The sequence below is a fragment of the Vanellus vanellus genome (genome assembly GCF_965231255.1).
Source record: "Vanellus vanellus genome assembly, chromosome: 1".
In the NCBI taxonomy this organism is placed as follows: Eukaryota; Metazoa; Chordata; class Aves; order Charadriiformes; family Charadriidae; genus Vanellus; species Vanellus vanellus.
In genome coordinates, this window is record NC_138905.1 from 23,760,598 (window position 1) to 23,787,251 (window position 26,654).

Genomic DNA, 26,654 nt, shown 5'->3' on the forward strand with positions numbered 1-26,654 from the left:
GGGATCCAAAAAGAAGTTTTGTAAGATTAGCCATGAAATTTCAGTAATAGCAAAAATGTTAGTGTTCAGTATTTCTACTTGTGATTTTTGGAAAGGGAATTTCTCATAGCAGGAGACAAGATTGAGATGTATAGTCTCAAGCTTTACTGCATTAGCAATGTGGCCTGTGTTATTCACTAACTTTAATACAGAACTGTACCTGTACAAACGTGTTAATGAAGAATACTCATCATCAGTCTCCTTGAATGGAGAGATTAGCCATTCAGAGAATATATTGTTCCTCTCATGCAGATTTGTTATGCTATTAAAAAAAAATGTGCTCATTTGTCTTCAATAAAAGTAAATTACTTCCACAAATATCAACAGCTTCTAATATACTGCATGTAAACAGGTGAGTAATCCTTTTTCCTAGGCAAAAGATTCAGTGAAAAAAATTCAGTTATATTTTTTCGTAACAACCATAAAGGTATAAAATTAGTGTAGACATTGATATATAAGTTTCTGAAAAGTTACTATGGAAAGCTCCCATGGACTGACCTCCTGAAAGGTCAGTATGATCTCTATAATAGGGTCTTTAAAAAGTGGGAAGTGTGGGAGTGAGTGTATAGGTTATTGGTGTATTAAATGACTTCACTTCCAAATTTAAGTCAGTTCTTCAGCAAGGCTGTGACCCATAAACTGCTTGTAAAACATTGTAAATTAAAATTACTTTTTAAATGTTTTATAGATATAGCATTAATATTCTTGTGTATATTTGGAGATTAATAGCTCTACAATTACCTGAAATAACCATGGCAACAGAGTAAATTTTCACTGGGCACCAGTTACTCACTAATGGTTGTTGTAATTACAAAGAAACAAGATAATAAAACCCCAAAATTATTTGTTATCCTTTGACTTCAATACATTAATTATTGCCATGCAGAGTTGAAGGACTCGGGAATTTCAAGCATTTTTTCCTTGCTGCAACACATCAGACTTCTCAGGAGCTGCTCCGTAGTCTGCCCCCTCTTTTCAGCACAAGTTAGCACTTTAATGAATAACGTAGTATCTGGTGTGAATTCTATTAGACTGTTTTGCATTCTAGAAACATCAAACAATAAGACATGACAAGGTCATGAGGCTGAAATAACATTGCCTTGGATGCTTTGGAAAGTCTAAAGCTGTGATTCAGACAGGGGTGTCTCTGCTTGATGCCTCTCTCCAAATTTTTTGTGATAATTGAAGCATGACCTGAAGCTATCTGTGTGCGTATGTGCGCATGGTTCTGTGAGTTAGTTCATTTTCGATGTAGACTGTACAACAGAAATCTAGTTACAAAATGGGTTATGGATATTAAACAGTTCCTCTTTGGAGCTGTGTCCCCTCTAAACATCACAGTTTAAGTACCAGCTGAAGCACTGGAAGGAGGGCCTTTTCTGATCCCTGTCAACTGATAGAAATCACTATTAGGAAATTCCCTGGTATACTTTTAACCTGCTTAATTATTTTAATTACCACACAGCTTATTGCACTCAAGAAACAACAGGAAATAGCTTAAAGTCAAATAGGGTCTTGTTCAGCAAGATGAACTAGCCTCACGGATGACTGATAGTACATTGGTCATACTAAGCTGCATGTGAAAGAAAATGTTAAGTGGAGCTGGGTTAGACAGAGAAGAAAATGACATTTATGTTTCAGGTGTCTGTTAATTAAATGTTAATGGACTAATCTCCATGTCATAATGACAATCCCAATGAGAGGACACAGATGTGTCTTGTTTGAGAAATCTTAAATTATCTGTGGGCTTTCAGGGCATCCTCATATTTCATGGCTTGTGGCTCTTGGTTCGTATGTTTGTTTTAGGGTTGTGGGTGGTTTTTGGTTTTTTTTTTTTTTTTTTTGGTAAATCAGCTACACTTTGTGTAAGCCTTCAATGGGAAATTGTTTAGTTCCTTCATTTTCTTTGTAATCCATTATTTTAGCTATGATTGTGTGACAATGTTTTTAATTTTTGTTTATTTTCTGTTCGTTTTTATTCTAGCAATACATTATTTCTGGAAAAAGAATAAAGGCTTAGACATGAAATACCACAAAAATTACATGTCAGTACTAGCATGATGAATCACATTTTAGTATGTGAGAACTGTGACCGTGGTCTAGGTTATTACCTTTCCCCTCTGATTCCAAACTTTCTTTCATATTTAAAAATATTATGGTGAAAAAGAAGCTGATGACAGAAGCCAAAGCCCAGCCACCAGCTTCAGTACAGGCAGTGACCTTCATGGAGAGTAACTCCACATAAAGCCCTACTTTGCTGAACAGAGAGCTCGTCAGGTGAAGACTTCAAGAGAATAGCCTGCAGACAGAGGAGCAGAATCACAAATAAAGGCTCTGCTGGAGTTGGATCAGAAGTCCCTGTACTGGGGATGATTCCTGTTAGCAGGACCATTTACCCCCTTTGCCATTTTGATGACATTTTAACAATTACTCTGAAGACGGTAGTTACCTTTCCTCACCAGGATGCTGCCTTGCTCCCCAGGCAGCTATCACCTGTGGCAAAGCACTTTTATTTGCCTCCCGTCGGCCTCAGGAATCTATTAGTACAGAAGAACTGCTTGAGATGCTGAACAAACTCCCAAAACTTCTGTCCAACAGCAGCTGGAAGTATAGATGGCTTTTCGGATGCTCCCTTTTTCTGCAGACACCCCTTGCAGTTTAACTAGTTCCTGAACATCACAGTGTCTGTGTTGATTCCTGTAGTAATGTGTAGCTCTCTTTGATCCACTTACGTGTAAGAGCTGCACCTCCATTTGGGCAGGGTTTTCACGTAGCTCCACATCTCCTTTCTCTCATATGATTCAGTACCACAGGTATTGTTCTGTAGTGGAAGGGGAAGAATCTTTCTTTCTGAGACTGTACAGGCACTTGTGAGTTACTGATATTCACTGAAGTTGTTTCCTTATTTGAAACACTTTAGCTTAGTGTCTTTTGACTTCTGAAATCCACATAGGTGTGTATGTGTCTGCTTGGCACATTTTCGTCCTGGCCTGAAGTAAATGCTCAGACTGGGGTCTGAAGTGGGAGAGCTGTAACCTATATTCAGGTTACAACCCTCCCCCCCCCCCCCCAAAATAAATAAAAATAAAAAGAAAAGGGGGAGGATGAAGTGCCACACCACCCTCCCCAAATAATGTCACAAAACAGGAAAAACTGAAAAGGCATAATAATAAGGAGGATCCTCAGTATCTCATGAATCACTGGAGACTTGCTACTGCATGCAGACAGGGTGCACCCATATTAATTAGACTTCTAGGTGACAAAAAAAACCAAAACACCGCTAATGCAGAAGTTCTTGGACACTCCTGGATGTCCTCAATCTCTTCTGATCTCTTCCAATGGCACTATATAGCTACAGCTTCTTGGAAGAGTTTATTTTACTGTAAAAATATGAGAATGGAAATAAATGATAAGAAGACCCTTTTATACTGCGCATCTATTGCATTGTTGTGTTGCTGAGGACTGGAGATGATTGTGGTTTTTCAGAGAAATGCACGTTTACTTGGAGTCTATTCACTTTGGCGTACTGAAACAAATCACTTGCAGTTATATTTGTGGTAACAATTCCTCACGCTTTCACTCGCACTTACTTCTCAGCAGATGTATAAGCTACCTTCTTTTTTTTTCTTGTGAAAAATCATAACCATGAACTCTTCTCAGAAGGACTACAAGAAATGTGCTGGTGCTACAAATTACATTCAAAAAGAAAAAAAATCCAAGAACAACTTTTTTAAAATATATGAACACATATGTGATAGCATTAAAATGAACATTTGCTACCCAAGAATATTAGATACCATTCAGTCTATAATATCATGCAAACAAAACTTTATGCATTTATTACACGTTTGTATAGTTGTTACCCCCAAAATCTTATGACCCTCTTACAACTTCCTTTTCTAGTACAAGGTAGTATTAGCTTGTATTAGTTAATGTCATATCACTTTGCTACTATTTCAGTATGTTGCTAGAGTTGTATTTATCTTGCAGTTGAATTTTGTCATATGTTGATTTTTAAGGGATTGAGTTATGTGCCCCCGTTGCACACAATATCTATTCCCAGAGCCTGTTGGCTTTTTTTTTTTTTTTTTTTTTTTACTTACTTGGTTCTTCAGCTGGAGAACTGAACTAATATTCTCTGGCACACGATATATGCCATAGGTTTGAAGATGAAACCTGTCTATGGATTTTCTGAGTACAGAATAAAAACAGGCTGGATTCTTCCAAGTATGCTGGTAGCACTGAGATTTTGGGCCACACGTAGGGAATGGCAAGCTTTTTCTCTCACTCTCTGCCTCCTCTCTTCCCCCCACATCCCCTTCCCTATCTGTGATGATGTAATTGTGTGAACAGGACTGTCCCTTTTCCAGAGGTGAAAAGAACATAGCTAAGGTGGCAGGGGAGGTCCAAAAAGGGCTCATTTTCTGTTCCTCAGTAGTTCCTACCCCATCGGAACCTCCTTCTTCACACTTCTTTCCTAGGACTGATGGATGTTTCTGCCAATGCCACAGTGCTAATGCCTGCCTTGCTTTAGCACCTACCTGCGAAGAAGCTCAACTACACCTCCCACGCCTCCGGTTAGCCCTGGAGTAGGGAAAGTCATTCACATAGCATTACCCCACCTCTGTGAGGAGAGGTGAAGGTAGAGGTACAGCCTTGCTGTCCAGAGAAGAACGGGATCAGCTGAGGTTGGGAAATATAAAATTGCCTTCACAATAATATGTCACCATAGCAGGACTGGTGTCTAGCAGTTGAAATTCTTTATCTGGCAAAATATGAAGTTTAATCCACGATGTGGTTGTATTACAGGTATTCTTATCATCTGTTAGTAGACTCGAGGTGTTGTAAGGAGAGGAGCTACAGTTCTGTCCTTTTATATTCTGCAGCAAATACTACTTGTGAGGGGACATGAACAAAAACTTCGCCAGTGTAGTTTGCTGAGAACAGCCAACAGCAGATGTCTGGGGAGCGAATGTAGAGAACAAAGAAAATGTAGAAGAACTTTTCTCCTCTATATTCTTCTTGCAATTAGTAGCTGAAAGACTGCATGAACCAGAGTTGCATCTAGATCACTGCTTTTAATAATCACTTATAGACATACTAATGAACAATAGGGCAAATTGCTTTTTAATATAACTGTACTGTTGGCTGGAACAACTCAGTTTCATCGTCAAATTTTATTCATTTTAGGGTAAGTTTTATGAGACATCATGTCTCCGTTCTTGCTGTGGCAAGGAGTTCTAACACATTCTGGAAGGAAAAAAGTACTACTACTACTTGTTATTTGTTATTTTAAATACCATGTGATCATGATACCCACCCTGACTGATGTTCTCATGCAGGGGTGGAATGAACTGTTCCTTTCACAGAAGTACACATTTCTAATCGTTCACTGTGCTGAGGACCAAGATATCAAATAAATTATACACATCTCTGCAGAATCATAATTAAAATTCTTGTCCATCAGCTTCAATAATATAAAGTTGTACTGCCTGAGCTGGAATTGTTTTATATCAATTTATTTTAAAACCCAATTCTTTACTTTCTGTATGAACCTTGTAGTGGGTACCACCATAATTTATATCACATATGCCCCAAATCTGTATATAATTCATTTCCTGTAGCACTCTCAGTTTCTCTTTAGTTCTATTTTGTACATTCATACATGAACAGACAGAATCTGCCCCGCGGTGAGTAAGATAATGCCTAAACATGGGCATCGAATGCCATTTCAGATACCCCAGGGTATCCATCTGGCCTCCAGCTGCTGCCTCAGAAAGGCACAGGTTCTCTGCCATATGCATATTCTGCATATCCGTGTGGATGTCTCCAGTATGGTAGGATATTTAAACCATCAATAAACACCTATGTTTACAGCAACTGCATGCAATAATGTTTTATTGTCCTAATCTTGAACTGACACGTTTAGGGTAAGCATAAAGAGAAGTCTTTTCAGATTTTGAATAGGTGTAAGAAAATCACCATTTTTTATTTTAGTAACCACATTGCTCATTGCTTGAAAATGTCTGCTGTATGGAGATTGAGCAGGTAATGGCTTCATTTCTCACAAACCTTACATAGTTTGATACAGTGTGTATTCCTCCTCTCTCTGCCAGCCTAAGATTCACAATTTAACTTTTGTGATTTCTGATTAGTTTTTTATAATTCTCTGGGGGGTTTTTTTGACTTTTTTTTTTTTTTTGCTTGTATTTACTCTTTCCATTGATTCCATTTCAACCTTCTATTTCTTTTGTCTCATTGAAATACTTATCAGTGATAAATTTCTTGTTTAATTTTACAAATGCATTCTTCTTCTCTGGGAACTCTCAGTACAGAAAGTTCAAATGGTTACTCTCCCTCTTTCTGCTTTACTGAGAACAATTTAATTCATGTATATCTCTATAGTACTTTTTCTTTTTAATGGCTAATTAAAATGAAATGCTAATTAAAAAAAAAATAATCTGAACCCCCAACTCCAGCACTTGAAACTAATTGTATGAATTAATGAAATAAGGGTTGATCCTAGAAAACTGAGTCTTCCAATAAAGCCAAATTCTAACAGATGGTGCATTCTGAAGTTTTTGATATGGAACAGTTAACTGCATTATAGTGTACAATAAACTGCTTGACTTCCATTCACCTAAACATACATTTGAATCCATGCTGAGTGAATTAGGATTCATAACAGATAAAACAGCCTATGTGGAGCAGCTCAAAGGATGAAGACTTAGTTTAAATAATTTTCATTTCAGTTTAAAAAATGAAATTAATATCAAGCCACTGAAATCTGGTGAAATAACAGATTTGCATCTGGTACCAAGCTTTGTAACGAAAGCAGCTCCCCCTGAGTTGGCATATTCTGTAAATGGCAGTTGTAAGACTTACCAACACAACCACTTTTCTACACTTTTGTCAAGGCACTGAAGTAGCAGTGCCTCATAATAAGTAAATTTTTCATATAAGAAAAACCCAAGGCTGTTAATTTAATTTAACAGATTTTTATTTTTTATAATAAGGCTCACCAGCATTCTTTTTTTAGGAACTGTTACAGATTAATCACTTTATTATGTAGTTGGCCACCACTACACATGAACTTGTGGTTTTCCAGTCATTCCACTTCTTTTCCACCACCTGACATGTAAAGAGAACAACTTCACTGGAAGGCATCCAGGCAAGTGTGCTCGTAACCGCACAGGAAAATAAGATTACAGTTTGCTTTAGGAGCGGGGGATGGTTTAGATCCATGTGAAATGTAACTTGATAAAGTAGGCACATGCAGGATAAGGTAGTTGCAGAGCAGCATCTTAAGAATATCAAAGTACATGTTTAAGGATTTCTTCAGAAGAATGCGAATTTTCAAGTTCAGAGCACAAAAGACCTGTCATAAAACAGTTGTTTATCAGAAAGAGTCCTCCTTGACATCAGTGTAAGGCATTAAAAATTCAAAAGGATTCATTACATCCTAGATTCTGAATTAAAAACCTTGTGCATTATACTTTCTTTTCTTCTTTAAATAACATTTCTGGCTAGTTTAAGCTGCATTTTGAAAGGCTCATAAACAGCTGAGGTCACAGACACATTGCTTTAGTGCTGTTTAGCTAATGTGCTAGTTTAACACCCAGAGCTGTTTAATGCTGCTGGCTGTAAACTGGGAAGGAAGAGGGAGAATTTCTTTCGGTACCAGATTATTACTTTATATGTACAATAAGTAAATGTGTCCTTAGGCTTAATAAAATGTGACATTCTTTTATGCCGTGGATATGGATTGTCTTCAAATGAATGGTAACAGAACTATTCTACAAAGCATCCTTCTACAGGGTTTATAGAAGATTATTTATTTAGTCTGATTTTGGAGTGATTTTGAAGCAGGATCAGCCATTCCGTGTTTCAAAAAACCTAACGGTCTTGGTATGCAATGCAGCAAAGACTCGGAAGCTTTTTGGTGACCGCATCATATTTACAGTATATATGGCTGTGAAAAGGAAGTCCAGCAGTAGACAAATGCTTATGTTTATGACTTGAAAAGCTTAGGACAGCAGGCAGTTCAGGTGCACAAGCCAGTATTTCTTTGTCTGTATTTTGAACCGCATCATCGGATGCAGCCACAGCTCTGCTGTCAGGACAATGTAATCACTTCATGCTGTGATGTCTTTGAAGGAGTAGAAGAATGGATGGAGCTCTGCCTCTATGTGTTTTTCACTGTATCTTATCCCATTTGTCCCTTTTGGTCAAGTGGTTCCTTTAAAGAAAAATGGACATTTTCACCCTATACTAACTGTGAGACTGAACTGCTGGTCTTTCCTTTACAGACTGAGGACATTAAGTGAGCTGCATTTTCCTATTTTGTTTTACCTTTTTAACTGCAAAAGAGTCTGTGAACTTTTTCAGCAATGCTTCATTGTGAAATTTTAAATTTTCCTTCCACTTATCAGTCTACAGTTATACACCAGAAGAAAAAAAAAAAGACTTTCTAAGAGTATTCTGGAATTGCTCAGCAAATAGAGACTTCAGAAACAGATCTCAAAATAACTATATTTATATATTAAAAAAAAAAAAAAAAAGAAAAAAAAAGGATTGCCACAAAGGAAAGATGAATAAGATGAAGGCTCACACATGACTTTCCATAGTTAGGCAATCTTATTATGTATTCTTGAAATTATACCATGTATTTCTGTTTCAGGCGACAGATTGAATACCATTACCCGAGGCAATCGTGGGTTAGAATTATGCATGGCAACATAACCACACAGAGAACAAAATATGAAAAGGCCCAAAGACACAGTTCCCCCAGTGCTATTTAACTACCTTGTTAAATGATTGCTGACAAATTATGAAAAAAAAAATATTAAATCAGTGAAATTATTTAAAAAAATTGTGGGCTGCTTTGTATTCTCTGAGGTGGTCCACACTAGCGTTACAGGGCCATTTTTTCCTAAGCAAAAGTAACATTTTTCCTATGATGGTGCCCAATAAATGTGGTTCCTGGATCAGGATACCTAAGTTCATTTTCTAAGATAAATACCCTATCCAAGAACTTTTCAGTGTGGTTTCCCAAAATCTCTTTATCTAAGATGGAATTTATATAACCTGTGGTTATCACCTCAGGTCAGTGTTGCATTCTGTATTGCTTTCCACAGTGTGTTGCATTTAGGTTTAGCAGCCAGTCCTCAATGACCATTAAGTGGAGCAATTAAACACTCAGTGTCTTAAACTAGAACTGAGATGCAATTCCCTGTAATGGTAATGATACAGTCCACGAATACGTGGCAGTACAGTGCCAGATATCAAGAGTGCTCAGTTCTGCATATCCGGTTGTCAAAAAAAGAGGCACTTGTACAACTCAATGACATTTGTTACAGTGTTATATGCCAAATCTAGACATGCCTCCACCTATGCTGTTAGTTATGGTCAGCTACAATGTTTCTCCACGTGGTTTAATTATCTGATCTCTATACAGTGTTAATCAATTTTTCCACAGAAGTATTCACTTTAATTTGATGGACTATCCAACAAAGCACATTTTCTTAGCAAACCTTTTTATTTTGTAGATTATCCATTCTCAGGCGAACTGTTCATCGGCTGGGGTATATTTTTCTTCAGATGAGATTAGTATTTTTTTAAGAACACTAATTAACCATTGGTGATTTGTTTATAGCCTTGAGGCCTCTAGTTTCATTCTGTCCTTACACTTTCAAGGCTTCTGCTACCACCTTGCATTGATAATTTTGGGAACCCTAGGAAAAATCCCCAGTTTTTCTTCAAATGCCTTTAAAATTTGCTTTCCTGGTTATGTAGCTAATGGTTTATCAGCACAATCCAGTCATTTAAACCTCCTTATTTTAGGTCCATTAAATGTTTCACTCCACAATGCAACAATGAACTAAAACCCGTATATTATTCTTAAGACACAGACAGAATGAAAATAATGATCTGGTACTGCTTGCTAACAGTATCTACTAGTTATGGCAGGACTGCTAGAACATAATCAAATTTACTTTACAGCAGGCATTGTGACTCTTAACATACTTTCTAAAATCTGCTATTCAACAGAGGGATAGTGTGTTCTTCCCAGTGTTTGGGGGTGTGAATCTGTTGTGACTTATTCCAGATTTTAACAAGCTTAATTTTATTAACTTGGAAAAGGTTGTTTTAACTTCTAGTGTATGAGAGATATCTTATTGGACTCAGTTGGAGTGGCAGCTGAATTCAGCGCGATTCTATGTCCCTGTTGACCAAGGTGCACAGCGTGAGATGCTGTTACGCCTTAGCTGAGAACACCACTACATCAAAGAGAAAGATGGTTCTGGCGTGTATGATAGTCCGTCTCTTTGTACATGATATTTCTAGGACCAGCAATAGATTATAAGATCACACTGTTATTGCTGAGCATAATAACGTCTCAAGTTCCCATCAGTCTTAAGGGATACAAAGGACATCTGTTAAAAGATATCTATTCTTTCCATGAGCTCTTCAAATGCTGCTGAGTGGAAAGATGAATTTGGTCATTACTTGAGAGTAGTATTTTGAAGGTTAGCTCCGTACCTACCTACATACCAACAACAGTTGAGTATGTGTTTATTGGGTGGAAAGAATTTATTGGACCACCTGCTATTTGAGCAGTGAAGAATAATTTCATTGTTTGGAAGATTGTAGACTGGCATTTTTCTTGCCCTTCATTGTGTCAAATGAACTGGGAGCAAAGCAAGGAGAGCCTTCCAAAATTTTTTGTCGAGTCTCCTGTATCTTCATGGGATCTTAAGCCTTTATCACACATAATTTTTTGATACTCCTCTCCCATGGTTGCTCACATTTACTTTTTGCAGCCAGACTTTTGCTGGCAGAACTGTGAAATTGGCACAGTAGTTAATGTGCCACTTGTCACTCTCAAAGCACTGTTTATTTCACTGGATATCAGTTTTGTATGAAAGCTGCTATACAAAACAAGAGAACAAAATACTTTACAGGAGACAGAAGAAGTATTTATGCTGAAATTCTGGCGTATGTAGATTGCTATTCCCACTTGATATGTGTGCAGAATTTCAAGCTTTTTGGTTTTGCCGTTCTCTGGGAACCTCTCACAGTGGACTTAGTGCCTCTAGGTGCCACATTAACAAGTCTACTGTAGGAATTTACGATGAACGGGATATTCTCCTTTTCTTGGATGTTCATTCAGAGAAATGTGAAAACATTGGGGCGTGGGTTTTGTGGTGGTTTGGTGTTTTTCCACAGTAAAGATAGATTTAATTCTCCAGTCACTGAAATAGAACTTTAACATACTTGAATTTGTCTTCAGCGGACCTCAACTATAAATATGATTCACCTATACATATGAGTTTGGTGTATGGGTAAAAATGGCATTCTTTGTGTAGTTTTTGAAAAGTCTTTGTAGGAGTGCAGATCCTTGATGTCACCTTGAGGGAATTCATCAAAATGTGTTCTAATTTGGCTGGCCTGGTTGCCAAGGCAGACGTGTAGTTTTCAATCTTTGAACATTTTGTTGATCAAAGTAATAACAGTGTCGATTTATAACTTTTGACAGCTTCAGCAATGGACTTTTCTGTCAAACAGTGTCATGTATAGAGGAGAGAGCAACAAACACAGCTGCTATCCTTAATTTATTTTGATAAAACACTTTTACATAGGTGGTCAGTGCTAGAAACCGATCACATTAACTGTGACCACATTTAGACACTTGCATCTCAAGGTCTTTAAAGAGCATTGGCTCCTAAGCTGATGATATTAATTTTATCTTCATACTTAACAGGGAAATTCTTTATGGAGCTCATTACAAGATTGCTATTTTGTGCCCACTGCACAGTATTCACATCCTAAAGTGAAATTGTGCCCTTCTGAAAATCAAAAGGAGTTTCTCTACTTATGTTTTATCACTGAATTTCCTAATGTTCTGTAATACATACACATAAAGAAACAACCAACCAACCAACCAACCAAAAAAAAGATTTCAAAAGATAATATTTTTAAATTGTTTTAATTAACTCATAGATAGGGTAAATTTTGTGATGATGATAATAGCACACATTTTCTCTTTGTGAGATTTTTGGATTTATTACCATACTAGCCTTGCATTATGAAGGAGCTGCTCAATCTCTAATTAGCATTTTTCCTCCAAAATATATTTTCTGGCAAAATTGCTTTAAAGGTATTTACCCTAATTGCTTTTTAATTTTTTTTTCAGGGAGTGCTGGAACACCTGTTATCTTCAATGAAAATGGAGATGCTCCTGGACGCTATGATATTTTTCAGTATCAAATCACCAACAAGAGTACCGAATACAAAGTAATTGGTCAGTGGACTAACCAGCTTCATCTAAATGTAAGTACTAGTTTGATTATGACGCTGACATTGGAGAATACTCATTTGAGTATTACATTATTTCCAAACACTTGAAAAATGTTGATGATTTATTCTCTGTCAGTTGGCAGGAGAAAGCTCTTCCAGTCTGTTCTTGAGAAGACATTAAACGATAGCACAATAACCCGAACCATATTCTTTATACTTTAAAGTAGGTTGGGATTGTGTATTTACCTTTTCCTTTAAATGATATTTTAGAATCATTATCTATCTGATATTCCGCAGACTGATTATTAAGTCAGGCAGGGAAATAATATCTCATCCTTCAAAAGAGAGTGTCAGACAAAATGATAGGTACATGTATATTGCCCAGGTATTTCAAATAACATAAGGGGATGGAAATGTATTTAGTAAAAGAGAAGTTGGGACTCTTTACCCACTTCTGATTTAGTCAAAACCCTGGGATGATGAACTACTGCAATAAAAATATTTCTTGACTATAAAGGGGCAATTTGGAGTTTTTCTATGTAGTTAACAAGGATTAGTATAACCCCTTATTACTTAATAGCGGAAGAAACAAAAGGCTTACCCATCCCTAGGAGGTGTTTCTAATTGTTGACTTAATATATTCTGCAAGTTTTTTGGTAGTTAAGCCCCACCTCTGCACAGATTCATATTTGTTTTGAAAATTGACACCCCAATAAGATTCAAAGAATATAACATGCAATATTTGTATGACAGCTAAGCATCAAGCCACAGCTGTAACTTGAGAAGTTGTTTTGTCCAAACATCTCTGTTTTTCCATGTGAGAGGATCTTGAAGAAGAGTAACAAAGACAGCGTAGCAAATATTTACAAGTGATTGTCCCGTTGAGACTACTTTGCAATAATTATCTGAGTGTTACTCACAGTAACACATATGATAGCTCCTTGTTTTCAGCCACAGCTGTTAAACCACTTTACCATATCTACTATTTAATAACTATAACTACTTGTCAAGGACTCGTTTATTTAATTCTTCTGACCAAATAGAAAAAAACTGTACCAGTAGAAACCATGTGTAGAGATTGTCTGGCAGTGTTATCTCCCTCCTCTAACCTGATATCTGTCTGTTGAAAGGCATGAAAGGGAAAAGAAAATGGTTAAACAAGTTTAATACTAAACAGTAATTTCTGGAAAACACTAGAATTAGACCCTTATCATAACTATTATGGCATACGTTCCAGATCTTCATAATTTCTTCAGTTTTCTGAAAAGTTAGTGCTTATTAAGTGAGCTGATAAACTGATACACACTTTTTGCACAAATGTTAGTACTAACACAACAGTTACGTAGTAGTAGCTAAAAGCTATGTTAGAATTTGCTCCAATTTTAATTCCATTCCAATCTGCCTTTTTCTAGTCCCCCCTAGACTGCTAAATTTTTCATTAAGCCTGTAGCTTTTCAGTCCCATTATTTCTGCCTGATGTATGTGTACTCCAGGGAGTTCTCTGAAATAGGATTAGATTGGCTGCTACTCAGACTACTGAAACCACACCATGCTAACCACATTGACCACAAAGCTAACAGGACAGGATTTATCTAAGGACACCTCTTGTTAACTCTTATTAAGAATGGATGTGTTAGGATGTTCTTTGCCTCTCTTTTTTCATCTTTTTTTTTTTTTTACCTCCATGAGCTCACATGGCAGATACAACTGGTTGTCCAAATTCACAGGCAAGCTCTGTCTAGCATGTGGAGTCATGGAGATGTAAATAGGCCAGTACACTGCTCCACGGTGGGTGGTTTTGCTCCCAGCCTTGTGCTATGGCCCCGCTCTCGTCCCACCGCCCACTGCTTTGCTGCACACCCCCTGCTCACACGGACCAGGGAGCGAGCAGGCACACAGGGCTTAGTCGCCTCGTGCACAGTACGACTGGATTGATTCAGCAAGACGTTTCTCTCCCTAACTTTCATTCCTGTTTCCCTATTTACTTATCTTTATCTGAAGCCTGGAAGATTTCTAAAGGGATGACTGGGTTTTATTTCTTAAAGTTTGTCAGGGCTGCTGGTCTCCATCAGTGTCTGCAGGTACTGGTAGGGTAACAATGAAGAAGGAACTTGTAATAGGGGTGGTACTGTTTATTTCCATCTGTTTCTATGTTCACTAAACTTACTTAGCACATGTCAATGCACGCACCGTGGGCAAAAAACAGGAGGAGCTGGAAGCCACTGTGTAGTGGGAAAACTATGATACAATTACCATCATGGAAACATGGTGGGATGATTCGCGTAACTGAAGTGCTACAATGGATGGCTATAAACTCTTCAGAAGGGATAGGCAAGGAAGGAGAGGCGGTGGGGTAGCCCTGTATGTTAGGGAGTGTTTTGATTGTCTAAAGCTTAATGATGGTGATGATACGGTTGAGTGTTTATGGGTAAGAATCAGGGGGAAGGCCAACATGGCAGATATCATGGTGGAAGTCTGTTATAGACCACTCAGCCATGATGAAGAGGCAGATGAAATATTCTATAAGCAGCTGGGAGAAGTCTCACAATTGGTAGCCCTTGTTCTCGTGGGGGACTTCAACTTACCAGATGTCTGCTGGAAGTACAATACAGTGGAGATGAAACAGTCTGGGAGGCTCCTGGAGTGTGTGGAAGAGAACTTCCTGACAGCTGGTGAGTGAGCCAGCTAGGTAAGGCACCTTGTTGGATGTGTTTTATGTGAACAGAGAAGGACTTGTTGGTGATGTGATGGTTGGAGGCCATCTTGTACACGGGAATAGTGATCACAAAATGATAGAGTTTTCAATTCTTGGAGGAGTAAGGAGGGGAGTCAGCAGAACTGCCACCTTGGACTTCCAGAGGGCAGACTTTGGCCTGTTTAGCAGCCTGATTGACAGAGTTCCTTGGGAAGCAGTCTGGAAGGGTAAAGGAGTCCAGGAAGGCTGGACATTCTTCAAGAAGGAAATCTTAAAGGCACAAGAGCAGACTGTCCTGATGTGCCAAAAAATGAGCCAGCAGGGAAGAAGAATGGCCTGGACGAACAGAGAGCTTTAACTGGAACTCAGGGGAAAAAAGAGAGTTTATGACCTTTGGAAGAAGAGGCAGGCAACTCAGGAGGACTACAAGGATGTTGTGAGGTTATACAGGGAGTAAATTAGAAGAATTAATTAAGACAAGAACTTAATCTGGCTACTGCCATGGAAGACAATAAAAATGTTTCTATAAATACATTAACAACAAAAGGATGGCTAAAGAGAATCTCCATCCTTTATTGAATGCAGGAGGGGAAATAATAAGAAAGGATGAGGGAAAAGCTGAGGTACTTAATGACTTCTTTGCCTCAGTCTTTAATGGTAAGACCAATGGTTTTCCTGGTACCCACCTCCCTGAGCTGGAACACAGGGATGGGGAGCAGAATGAAGCTCCCATAATCCAAGGGGAAATGGTTAGCAACCTGCTACACCACTTAGACACACACAAATCGATGGGATTGGGTGGGATCCATGCAAGGGTACTGAGGGAGCTGGCAGAAGAGCTCACTAAGAAACTTTCCACCATTTATCAGCAGTCCTGGCTCACCGTGGAGGTCTCAGTCGACTGGAGGTTAGTAAATGTGATGCCCATCTACAAGAAGGGTGGAAAGGAGGATCTGGGGAACTACAGGCTTGTCAGCCTGACTTTGGTGCCAGGGAAGTTTACGGAGCAGAACATCTTGAGTGCCATCATGTGGCATGTACAGGACAGCCAGGTGATCAGACCCAGTCAGTGTGGGTTTAGGAAAGGCAGGTCCTGCTCGACTCACCTGGTGTCCTTCTATGACAAGGTGACCTGCTCAGTGGGTGAGGGAAAGGAGGTGGATGTTGTTTACCTGGACTTTAGTGAAGCCTTCAACAACATTCTCCTGGTGCCAATGAATCAGAGGGAACACAGTGGATGTTTTCATTGGTTTCAGTGAAAACATTTATATTTATTGAAGGCCAAGCAGTATCAAGATGGCAGAGCACTTTTTACCCTTCTGTTCTATAAATAAGATGCTTTTAAAACATAATACTTTTCCCACTATATCCTCCTTTTTTCTGCAGTTTCCTCTTAATGAAGACACATGTAACTATGGTTCTTAATGAATAGCTAGATATCATTTATAAATACTTCTACTCCTGTTTTTACAGATACTTCTTCCTCAAATTGTGTGGTAACACGTTGTAGCTATGATGTGTTTATGATTGCGCTCACCTATATGGCTGGCATTCGAAAATTTATAGCTTTTAAAAATCTATTTATTTTCTATGGCAGAAAAATAAATCATGAAAGTACAAGGTTTGTAGTACAGTTCAACCTTTCGAACAGTTAATGTAACTAAGATTAGAATATGACTTGCATCTAACTAATTGAATAAAATGGTTTCCTTTTTTCTTTATGATTTTTTTCCCCTTCCTTTTTTGTTTTCATTTTCCTTAGGGTGTTTGATATTTTCTCTGCCGGGTTTTGGCTGTGGGTCTCTGTTGTGTGAGCTATGGCTCCTCACCCTATGGAGAGCCCTGCTTCTGTCTTTGACCCCAGCTTTCAGGATTCAGGAATCCTCTGCTGGTGTCTCTGGTTCCTCAATGTTTTCGTTGACTCTGCAGGGCCCTTGTGGTAAAGCTTCAGACTTGTTCCTTTTTTGGTGTAGTGCTGGCTTTCTGTTTGGGCAAAAAGTGCTGACTCTGGCTAGATAAAGTCTCTGTATCATGTTCCCTAAGGGGCTCTTTGTCAGCAGACTTCACCAGCTGCAGAGACGCTTCTAGTTGTGATGGTTTCTCCCTGTAGTCCTCAGTAACATTAATGCTCTCCTTTAGGCAGACTGACCTTTCAGATTTCCTCTGAAGCAGCTATAGCTTCCAGATGTAGGAACTTCATGGTTACTGATCAGTACTACTCCTGCAATTATTACAAAACAAACACATGTGTAACAATGCTCAGAGATACAGTATAGAAATTAAATTTAAAAAGAATCATGATCTTCAAAAATTATTTTTTTGTGTGATTCTTGAGTTTGACTACAGTATCTCAATCTTTGACAGATGCAAAGGAACTCTGAAAGCAGATATTTAGAAACATCAAACTATAATCTCAAAGAACCTGGTCATCTTTTATACAATTATCATTTCACATTATTCTGACAATGTAAATTTACACCACTTTTACAGTCCTTGTACTCTCTAAGGTTGCCTGACTTTAAATGATCTTAATGTACTGGAAATAACCAGACCCTAAAAATTTTTAGAATCTCTTTGAAAGAAAAAATAATTGCATTAGAACTTCTGTTGATTGACTACACGCTAACTGTCAGGGTTTTCTGTTGTTTGCTTTCCTCATTTTCTTTTCTTTATAAGCAGAAGAAGATAACTTATTTTTCAGGAAACTGTGATAGTTAAAATCCTTTCTTCCAAAAAATATTCTAGTTTTCATAATGAATAAAACTCCAGGAAAAGGTAGCTGTTTCTGCAAAAGTTATGTTTTATTCATATTGCAACCGCATTTTGCATACCAGGTCACATGTAAAAGTTCCCTGCAAATGTGTGGGTTTAGCAAATTTGAGCTCTCAACCATGTAATCTCTGTAGGATGAAAGTTGTTAAAAACAAGCGTGCTTTTCCTGACACTTATGATTTGAAATCAACTTCCTTTTATGATTAATAACGAATTCCCTCTTAGAAACTGTGTTCTGTGTTGCACGTGTTGTAATAAGGGCTAGATCGAGATGTTGACTGATAGCCTTTGTCAGTGGCAGTAGATGGAAATAATCCCTGTCCTAAAGTTTTAATAACAAGTTTCTCAGTTTCCTTTCCTTAGGAACCCATTCAGTTTGTTCTGGTTCATTTCTGAGAGATGTTTTTCCCCTCTTTAAAAATGTTCTGGTTTGAAACCTAAATGCCAGTTGGAAAAAGAAAAGTTGAAATGTTTAAGAATTTTAAAATCTAATATTTTGACTTTTTTAAAAAATTCCTTTATGATATCCATTTACGTGATATCATTCCTTAAGAATAAAAACAAAGCATATCAAAACACTGTATGTTTCAAGTGAAAACAGTGAAAGGCAGAATTAACTTGTGGTTTTTTTTGTTTTTTTTTTTTTCACCAGAGCACAAGAGTTCTGTTGAAATGCAAGAGAAATTTTACAATAGCATATTTTAGAAATAATGGGATGCATAAGCTTTCAGATTTACCGAGTGTATGCACTGAGGATATAAATGACTCAGGGGCATCCATTTTTCTGTAATGGTCTTGATTTATGACTAAGAAAACCATAAATTAAAATTACACCGATGTGATGAACTATCAGAGAGACAGTCATAATCATCATCAGCCTTAAGCACAGTGTTTGGTGAACTAGTAAAAATTGGGAACCCCACATTGACAATGAGCTTCCCTTCAGGCAACCATATCTCAAAAAGATTTGAATCAGTATTTGATTTCTCTTTTCTAGGACTCTTGTAAATTATGTATCTAATCCTGAAGAAAACTATCAACACTGACATTAGTCAATTTTTTTTGGAAGCAACAGATTCAAAATGCATTAGTTCCCTTTCTTGTGACATGGTAAAAGAAAATGATTCAAGAAGCTTCTGATGTTTTCTCTAACTGCATGCAGCAAATAAGTTTCAAGCTTTGCTGTAGGCCACTATATTTCATTAAAGAATCCAGAGAGCCTCTTTTTTCCAGTGGCAGCTATTATATAATTGATAGATGTTTTCAAATTGCTGAACTTAAACCTTGTGTTTCACAAAAGAACACACTATAGTGACGTACACAACAGGAGCACTTAGTGCTGTATATGATTAAATCTGTAAACAAAATATAACAGTCGTACTGCCTGCAGGGTGTTTTGCCCATACGTAATAGAGTAGTAGAGGTCAAACTTATGGTCTCTCCATGTCATCTGCCTGAAAACTGTTGATGCTGGGTTAAAAATAAAGCTCAATGAGACAAGCAAAAATGTTTTACGTTCTTCTATTCTTCTTCTCAAAATTATACTTCTGTCTTCCTTTATTCTGCATAGGGCTGAAAGTAGAAAGAGGCTACTATGGGCTTTAGAAAACTGCTTAGATTTTACAGAGCTAGTCCTGATCTTAGCTCTGGTCAATAAGTATGACTCAGGATTTATTCTTCTTTACTGTTAGAGTCTGAGGTCAATACGAGATTTGTAGTCACTAAGGACCAATGCTAGACTGAAGAGATAAGTCAACAGTAGGCTACAGTGGATGCAAATTGTGGGCAAGTCAACAAAATACACGAAACATGGAATAAAATTGGGATTTTATGATTTTGAAAGGTTACAGATTGTATTATTCATAAAAAAAATTACTCTGGGATGGGAGGGAAATAAGCTGAATACAGATGTTGAAAAAGCATTAAATGATTTTGAGATGTGCCTGCAGTAAGACAGATGCTGTTTCAGACATGATTGAAAATCAAAACAGGACTTTGATTCAAGAGCCAAAGACCTTAGAAGAACCCAAGAAGAATGACAATTTGTCTTCCTTCTGAAGCTTTTTACTTCATTGGTCCTAAGAAAATAGAAAAAACAGTTCCGGCTAAGAAAACATCCTGAACTTGGATAACCATTTGTTCTTTATTAGAATCATACCAGATTGCCAATGAAACAGCCTCTGCTTAAGAGTCAGGACGAATAGGGATTTTTTCCCACCTTGTCAGGGTGAGTGAAAGTCAGGTTTCTCAAATGAAGCAAGGGGTTGCAGCTGCACGCTTGGCTGTGAATTTATAACAGGATTCTTGAGTGGATGGTAGATATTTTGTAGTTTTTTGTGATCATCCTTTGTAAGAAGTTATGATTAGAATGAACTGTTCTTTAATTAACCATAGCCAACAGGACCATGGAGTATTCTTGTTTTTTCAAAAAAAAAAAAAAAAGGAAAGAAGCCCTTGCCATGAATGAAAAAAAAAATAATTTGTGTTTTAAAATATTCTTTTCTCTTTCACAATAAAAACAAGTGTGCAGTAATAGAACAATGAAAAATCAGCTTTTATATGTATTCCTGGAGAGTTCTGCATTCATATATGGGACTTCAGAGCAGGGTTAGCTGCTCCCCTGGTACCAGCTAATGTTGGGACTTCCTTTAGTACAGACAAACAGCTACTGGGCATAGCAGGTAGTTTGGATTATGCATGGCTGGCAGCATGTTTGCAGCAGATTGCTTTGTGAAGTACCAGTGTGAAACATGGAGTATCAGCATGCTTCTTCCCCAGTCACTTCCATCTTTCTCCTCTCCCCCACAGAAATTTATATGTGTATTGTAATTTGAAGATTGAGCTGCCCTTTAAACCTAGGAGCAAAATGTTCATGCTTAAAAGCAAAAGTGGTAGATTAAATGACTTTAATTGTTGTTCATTTGTGTTACATAATGGAAGTCTACTACTAAATTAAAAATCATTCAATGTAAAACGAAAGAGACATTTAGTGGTTATGATATGATGCAAGAGAATAACCAGCAGTTCGCAGAACTTTATTATATGATTATTTTTGCTGCAATTTCTCTTCATCTTGCAGTAGTATTAATTTCATTTCTTTGGGATAGTCATCTAATATTCATCCGGGACTTTTTATACTGATAAATCCCCAAATGTTTGTTTGTTTATTTTTTTTAATATTATTTAAAGACAGGGAGTGACTTATTTTCTGTATTTTCAAAATGGTATCACTGGGTTTAGTGGTGATATTGTGATAGTCCAGTTTAAGGCAGGGAATGTAGAATGTATAGCTAATCTCATTGTAACTTCAACTCAGATTTAATGTTGAGTGGGACAATAGGATGTGCAGGGAATGACCAGATCAAATAGGGATGATTGCAGTAATGTTTCCAGTAACTCCATGAATTGAAGTGAAGCCCCTTGAAGGAAAGCATAGGCGTAAAACTAAGCAATGGCTTTGGAATGGGTAAATTACATTTTCATTGCCAGAGGCCATTGCAGCAGGGAACTCGTAGACTTGTGATGTAATCTATCTGTTCTCTTCCCCAGTGCTATGACCTCGCTTGCAGAACTGTGACTTCACTTCGAAAAGTAGAGTAGCTGGAGAGAGTCCAGCTGCAAGCAATGATAAAGATCAGCCATCCTAAAGTATGCCTGTAGGGAAGGGTGAGCAAACCAGGATTGTTTAGTCTGGAGAAGACTGAGCTGAGGGGAGTTATGTTAATCTCTTTCAATACAGAAAAGATTATGCAGAAAAAGAACAAACTGTTAGTCATAGTTAATTTGCCTATTAGGAGAAGTAGCAGATTTGAATTACAGTAAGAGAGATTTAAGGCAGACATGCTAGAAGATTCTAATGATGAGAATAATTAAGCACTGGGCTGCGTTGCCTGGGAGGCTGCACAAATCTCCAGCACCATGGGCTATTTGGAGAAGGTGAGCTGTACAACCTGATTTGGCATAGCTGACTCAGAGGAAGGGCCAGAAGAGTACTACTGACCTCTCCTTCAGCCATCATTTCTTAAGTTTTCTGGCTTTTGTTAGTTTGTTTTGTTGTATTTGCTAGTGATCAAAGGCAGATTTTCTGTATGCCTTGAGCAAACGTTGGGAGGGATACAAGCAGCTGGACTCCTACACTCTAGGTATGTCTTTAGCAAGAACTCTAGAAGAACACTATGACAGATTTATTAGTTTATGAACTTGCTTACTTATTTAGGATTCTCTATTGCTTCGGTTTGTGTATCAGATTAATAGGTAAGGACAGCTTTTCTGTGAATCCTTGGAGAGCTTTCCATTCGCATACAGAACTCCAGATTGGATGTTTTTTACATGAGAGCTGCTTAAAGCTTCCCAAGCTTATTTATGTTCCTTTATATCTATGTGGAAAAGAGTTAACTGTTGTGACAGTGGTGATTTCTTTTACTTAGACCTTCTTTCCCTACTATTTCTCAGAGAAGCATTGAGAAGCTCAGAGAGGAGAGACCCTTGGGAGGCTGTCCTGAAGGACAAAGGAATCTAGGAACGTTGGGCACTCCTCAAGAAGGAGGTCTTAAAAGCACAGGAAGAGGCCATCCTGGTGTCTTGAAAGATGGGCCGGCGGGGTAGAAGACTGGCCTGGCTGAACGGAGAGCTTTGGCTGGAACTCAGGAGCAAAAGGAGAGTTTATGGCCTTTGGAAAAGGGGGTGGGCCACTCAGGAGGACTACAAAGACGCAGGGAGAAAATTAGAAGGGCCAAAGCCCAGCAAGAACTCAATCTGGCTATTACTGTAAAAGACAATAAAAAATGCTTCTATAAATACATTGACAACAAAAGGAGGACTAGGGAGAATCTTCCTCCTTTATTGGATGCAGGGGGAAACACTGTTACTAAGGCTGAGGATCCAGGGAACAGCAGGCCTGTCAGTCTGACCTCAGTGCCGGAGAAGCTTATGGAACAGGTCATCTCGAGTGCCATTATGTACTATTTACAGGACAACCAGACAATCATGCCCAGTCAACACAGGTTCATGAAGGGCAAGTCCTGCTTAACGAACCTGATCTCCTTCTATGACAAGGTGATCTGTTCGGTGGATGAGGAAAAGGCTGTGGATGTTATTTAGCTAGACATCAGCAAAACCTTCAGTACTGTTCCCCACAGCATTCTCATGAAAAAACTGGCTACCCAAGGCTTGGACTGGTGTGCACTCTGCTGGATCAAACACTGGCTGGATGGCCAGGCCCAGAGAGTAGTGAATGGAGTTAAATCCAGTTGACGGCTGGTCACAAATGGCGTTCCACAGGGCTCAGTGTTGGCGTCACTCCTGTTTATTATCTTTATTAATGATCTCAATGAGGGGATTGAGAGCACCCTCAGTAAGTTTGCAGATGACACCAAATTAGGCAGGAGTGTTGATCTGCTTGAGGGTAGGAAGGCTCTACAGAGGAACTTGGATAGGCTGGATCGATGGGCTGAAGCTGATATGAACTTCAGTTCAGAGGCCAGTATGAACTTTAACAAGGCCAAGTGCTGAGTCCTGCACTTTGGCCATGACACCCCAGTGCAATGCTACAGGCTTGGGGAAGAGTGGCTGGAAAGCTGCATGGCAGAAAAGGACATGGGGGTGTTGGTTGACAGCCTGCTCTACCGTGAGCCAGCAGCATGCCCAGGTGGCCAAGAACGGCATCCTGGCCTGCATCAGGAATAGTGTAGCCAGCAGGACTAGGGAAGTGATTGTCCCACTGTATTCAGCACTGGTGAGGCTGCACCTTGAGTACCCTGTTCAGTGTTGGGCACTGCAGTATAAGGAGGACATTGAGGTGCTGAAGAGGGTCCAGAGAAGGGCAACGAAGCTGGTGAAGGAAGGGTCTTGAGAATAAGTCTTATGAGGAGCAGCTGAGGAAACTGGGGTTGTTTAGTCTGAAGAAAAGGAGGCTGAGGGGGGACCTTATTGCTCTTTACAATTACTTAGGAGGAGGAGGTTGTAGCGAGATGGTCATCAGTCTCTTCTCACAAGTTACACCGGATAGGACAAGAGGAAATGGTGTCAAGTTGCACCAGGGGAGATTTAGGTTAGACATTAGGAAAAACTCCTACACTGAAAGGGTTATCAAAGACTGACCAGGCTGCCCAGGGAAGTGGTTGAATCTCCATCCTTGGATGTATTTAAAAGCTGTCTAGACATGGTGCTCAGGGACATGGTTTAGAAGTGGGCCTGGTAGAGTTAGATAACGGTTGGACTTGATGATCTTAAAGATCTTTTCCAGCCATAATGACCCTATGATTTTCCCTGTAACCAAAAGCAGTACGGCAGCTCAACCCATAAAAATATTTAAAATGGATCATTAATTAGCCAAGACGTAAGAAAAGCATGATCATCAGCATAAAAAATCAGTTTCTTAAATAAGAATTCCGTAAAACCGCAAAAGGCATTCTACAGAATTTAGTTGTCATGAGAATACATTGAAATTTTTCTATTTATCTGGCCTAGTTATGATCTTAGGTTTTTATTTGTGCTCAAAGTATTTAATACCTGAAATCTGCCCTAGCGTTATAGAAGACAGCTAAAGGGATCTCAAGAGACTATCTCGCCCTTGCATAAAGTTAGCATCTTATGTTACTCCAAGGATGAAGACTTTACAGACTCTGAAGGCATTCTCTTGCATTTTTAACTACCCTTATCACTCTGAAGTGTCTTATAAATACCTGACTTTACTCCTCGTTGCTATAATTTAAGCCTGTTACTTCTTATTTTATTCAGTATACATCGAACACTTCCTTATCCTTTTCATGTATTCGAAGACTATTGTTTTCCCCCCTAGGCTGTGTTATTTCTTCAGGCTATACAACCTGAATTTGTTCAATTTAGTCACATAGATCATGTTTTTCTAGACACACTTCTGACGTTTGCTGATTTCCTCTGGACTCCCTTACTTGATTCTCCTTCAAACTGAAACACAATGATCCAGCCTTCACGAAGTGCTCTGGCTGAAGTCTCACTACTGCAGAGTACAGGAGAAACATCATTTCAGTACTCAGGAGTGCAGACTGAAGGGGAAAGATTAGTTTATCTATCTGCTTTTCTCAGGATGGCATTTGCCCCTTTTGCAACAGTATGACATTGGTTCAACATATTATAATCCACTACAGCCCTGAGACCTCTTCTTTCTGAAGAGCTGCTGTCTCTCTGTCCTTCCTGACCCGTAATGTGCTACCTGTGAGTTGTCCCCAGTAAACTGCACGATCCTTTTTTTCAGACTCTCTGCAGTATCATTTGGAATAAGTGTCCTGACCTTCAGCATAGCTTCAACCCGTCCCAGTGTTATACATACTCAAATTTGATTACCATATACTCTGTTTTATCATCCAAACCGCACTGAGTGGTTATTACAAGTATTGAATAATAGCAGACTAAGAATAGACCTTTCCAGGCCCCACCCTGTACCATCCCTTCCATTCTGACAATGAATCAATGACAAATTTTATCTTCCCACAGCTTTCTGATATAATTTGGCCCGAGCCCTTAGGGGCTAGATCTGTTTCAATAGGTTGCTTATGACTGAGAGTGTAATTTGAGATGGTGTCAAAAATCTTGCTAATGTTAAGATAAATGACACCTAGCTGTTACACTCTCACTGAAGGAAATGCGGCAGCTCATTGTTGACAGATCCCTTTTGGCTGTTATTTGTCTTGTTTGTTTGTTTTCTCTGTGTTTTTGAAATGTGTTTGTTTATTTCTTTCAGGATTTTTATGGGAATTCGAGTTAAACTGAATGATTGATAATTCCCTGCCTTCTTCCCCCCCCCCTCCCCTTTTCTAGGCATAAACTTCCCATTTGCAAGTTCTCCATACTTCCCCATAAAGTCTCAAGACCTTTCTGTCTCCTCAGTCAGTTCTTTAAGTATAGTCGAATAAATCTCAATATGTTCAGTCCATATGAAACCCCTGACTTCCTGAAGTACTCTCATTTTGAATGTGTTCATCTTTCTTTCCTTAGTAACAAGGATTTTCTTTTTTTTACCCCTTTTTTTCTAACTAAATGTGCTGTGTGGTATTTTCTCCAGTTCAAACTTCTTCCACATGCTTGATTTGTGCCTGCCAGATCACTAAGTCTCTCCACAGAATTTTCAATTTAATTATTGACTCTTCATTCTAAGCAGCAGCATAGACTTGGCAGAGCTCTTCCCCTGCTGCTGAAAATCTCAGTATAAAACGCAGTCTGCTTTCTGCCAGTTCTGAAGTAGTTCAGACTTTCAGACTTTTTATATGTGCTTTTGTTACCTGACTGGAACCGTGTTTAAAGGACCAGTGTTGTTTTCTTTTGTTTCTGTAGTGGTGAAAATTCAAAATGATTATCGTGGAAATATCTGACTGCTCACTAAGAAGAGCTGGCAAAGAAGATATGAGCTATTATAGTGGCAAACCACCTTAAATTAAAGTCAAAATGTATGTCTCAGTGTTTAGGATTTTCCAGTGCTTCAGGCAGGGTAGAATGTACTACACATATTAAGAGCTTCTTTTCCTAAAAACAGGTTGGACAAATATGTCAGGAGTGGTTTGGGCATAGTGCCTCTTTTCTTGAGACAGGAAAATAAACCCGATGCCTACATTTCAACCAAACTTGTCTGTTCTTTTGTCACAGTCAATTAAGGTACAGGGTTGTCGAGGTGAGGACAACTTTGCTCAAATTTTCAAGTACTTTGCAGAAACACTGTTAAGAAACAGAGAAGCACAGAAGCACAGGATATTCCAACTCTGTTTTCTGTTATTCTTTGAGAGGTTAGTGATGAAGTTACTGCCTTTGTGCTTTTGTGCCCTTATGTCTTGCTGCCGCTTATGCTTCGATGGAAAGCTCAGGAAATACATGCAAA

The 26,654-nt window shown here is 38.5% G+C and overlaps 1 protein-coding gene across 1 annotated transcript in view; it reads left to right on the forward strand.

Moving 5' to 3' along the window:
• The window catches only part of GRM8 (glutamate metabotropic receptor 8), a gene marked incomplete at both ends in the record, with an annotated part of 347,563 nt that overhangs the window by 263,413 nt on the left and 57,496 nt on the right, over positions 1-26,654 (forward strand). Inside the window, one exon of the mRNA XM_082479348.1 lies at positions 12,236-12,372. Within this exon, the coding sequence (XP_082335474.1) occupies positions 12,236-12,372 (137 nt within the window). The remainder of the gene's footprint in view (positions 1-12,235; positions 12,373-26,654) is intronic.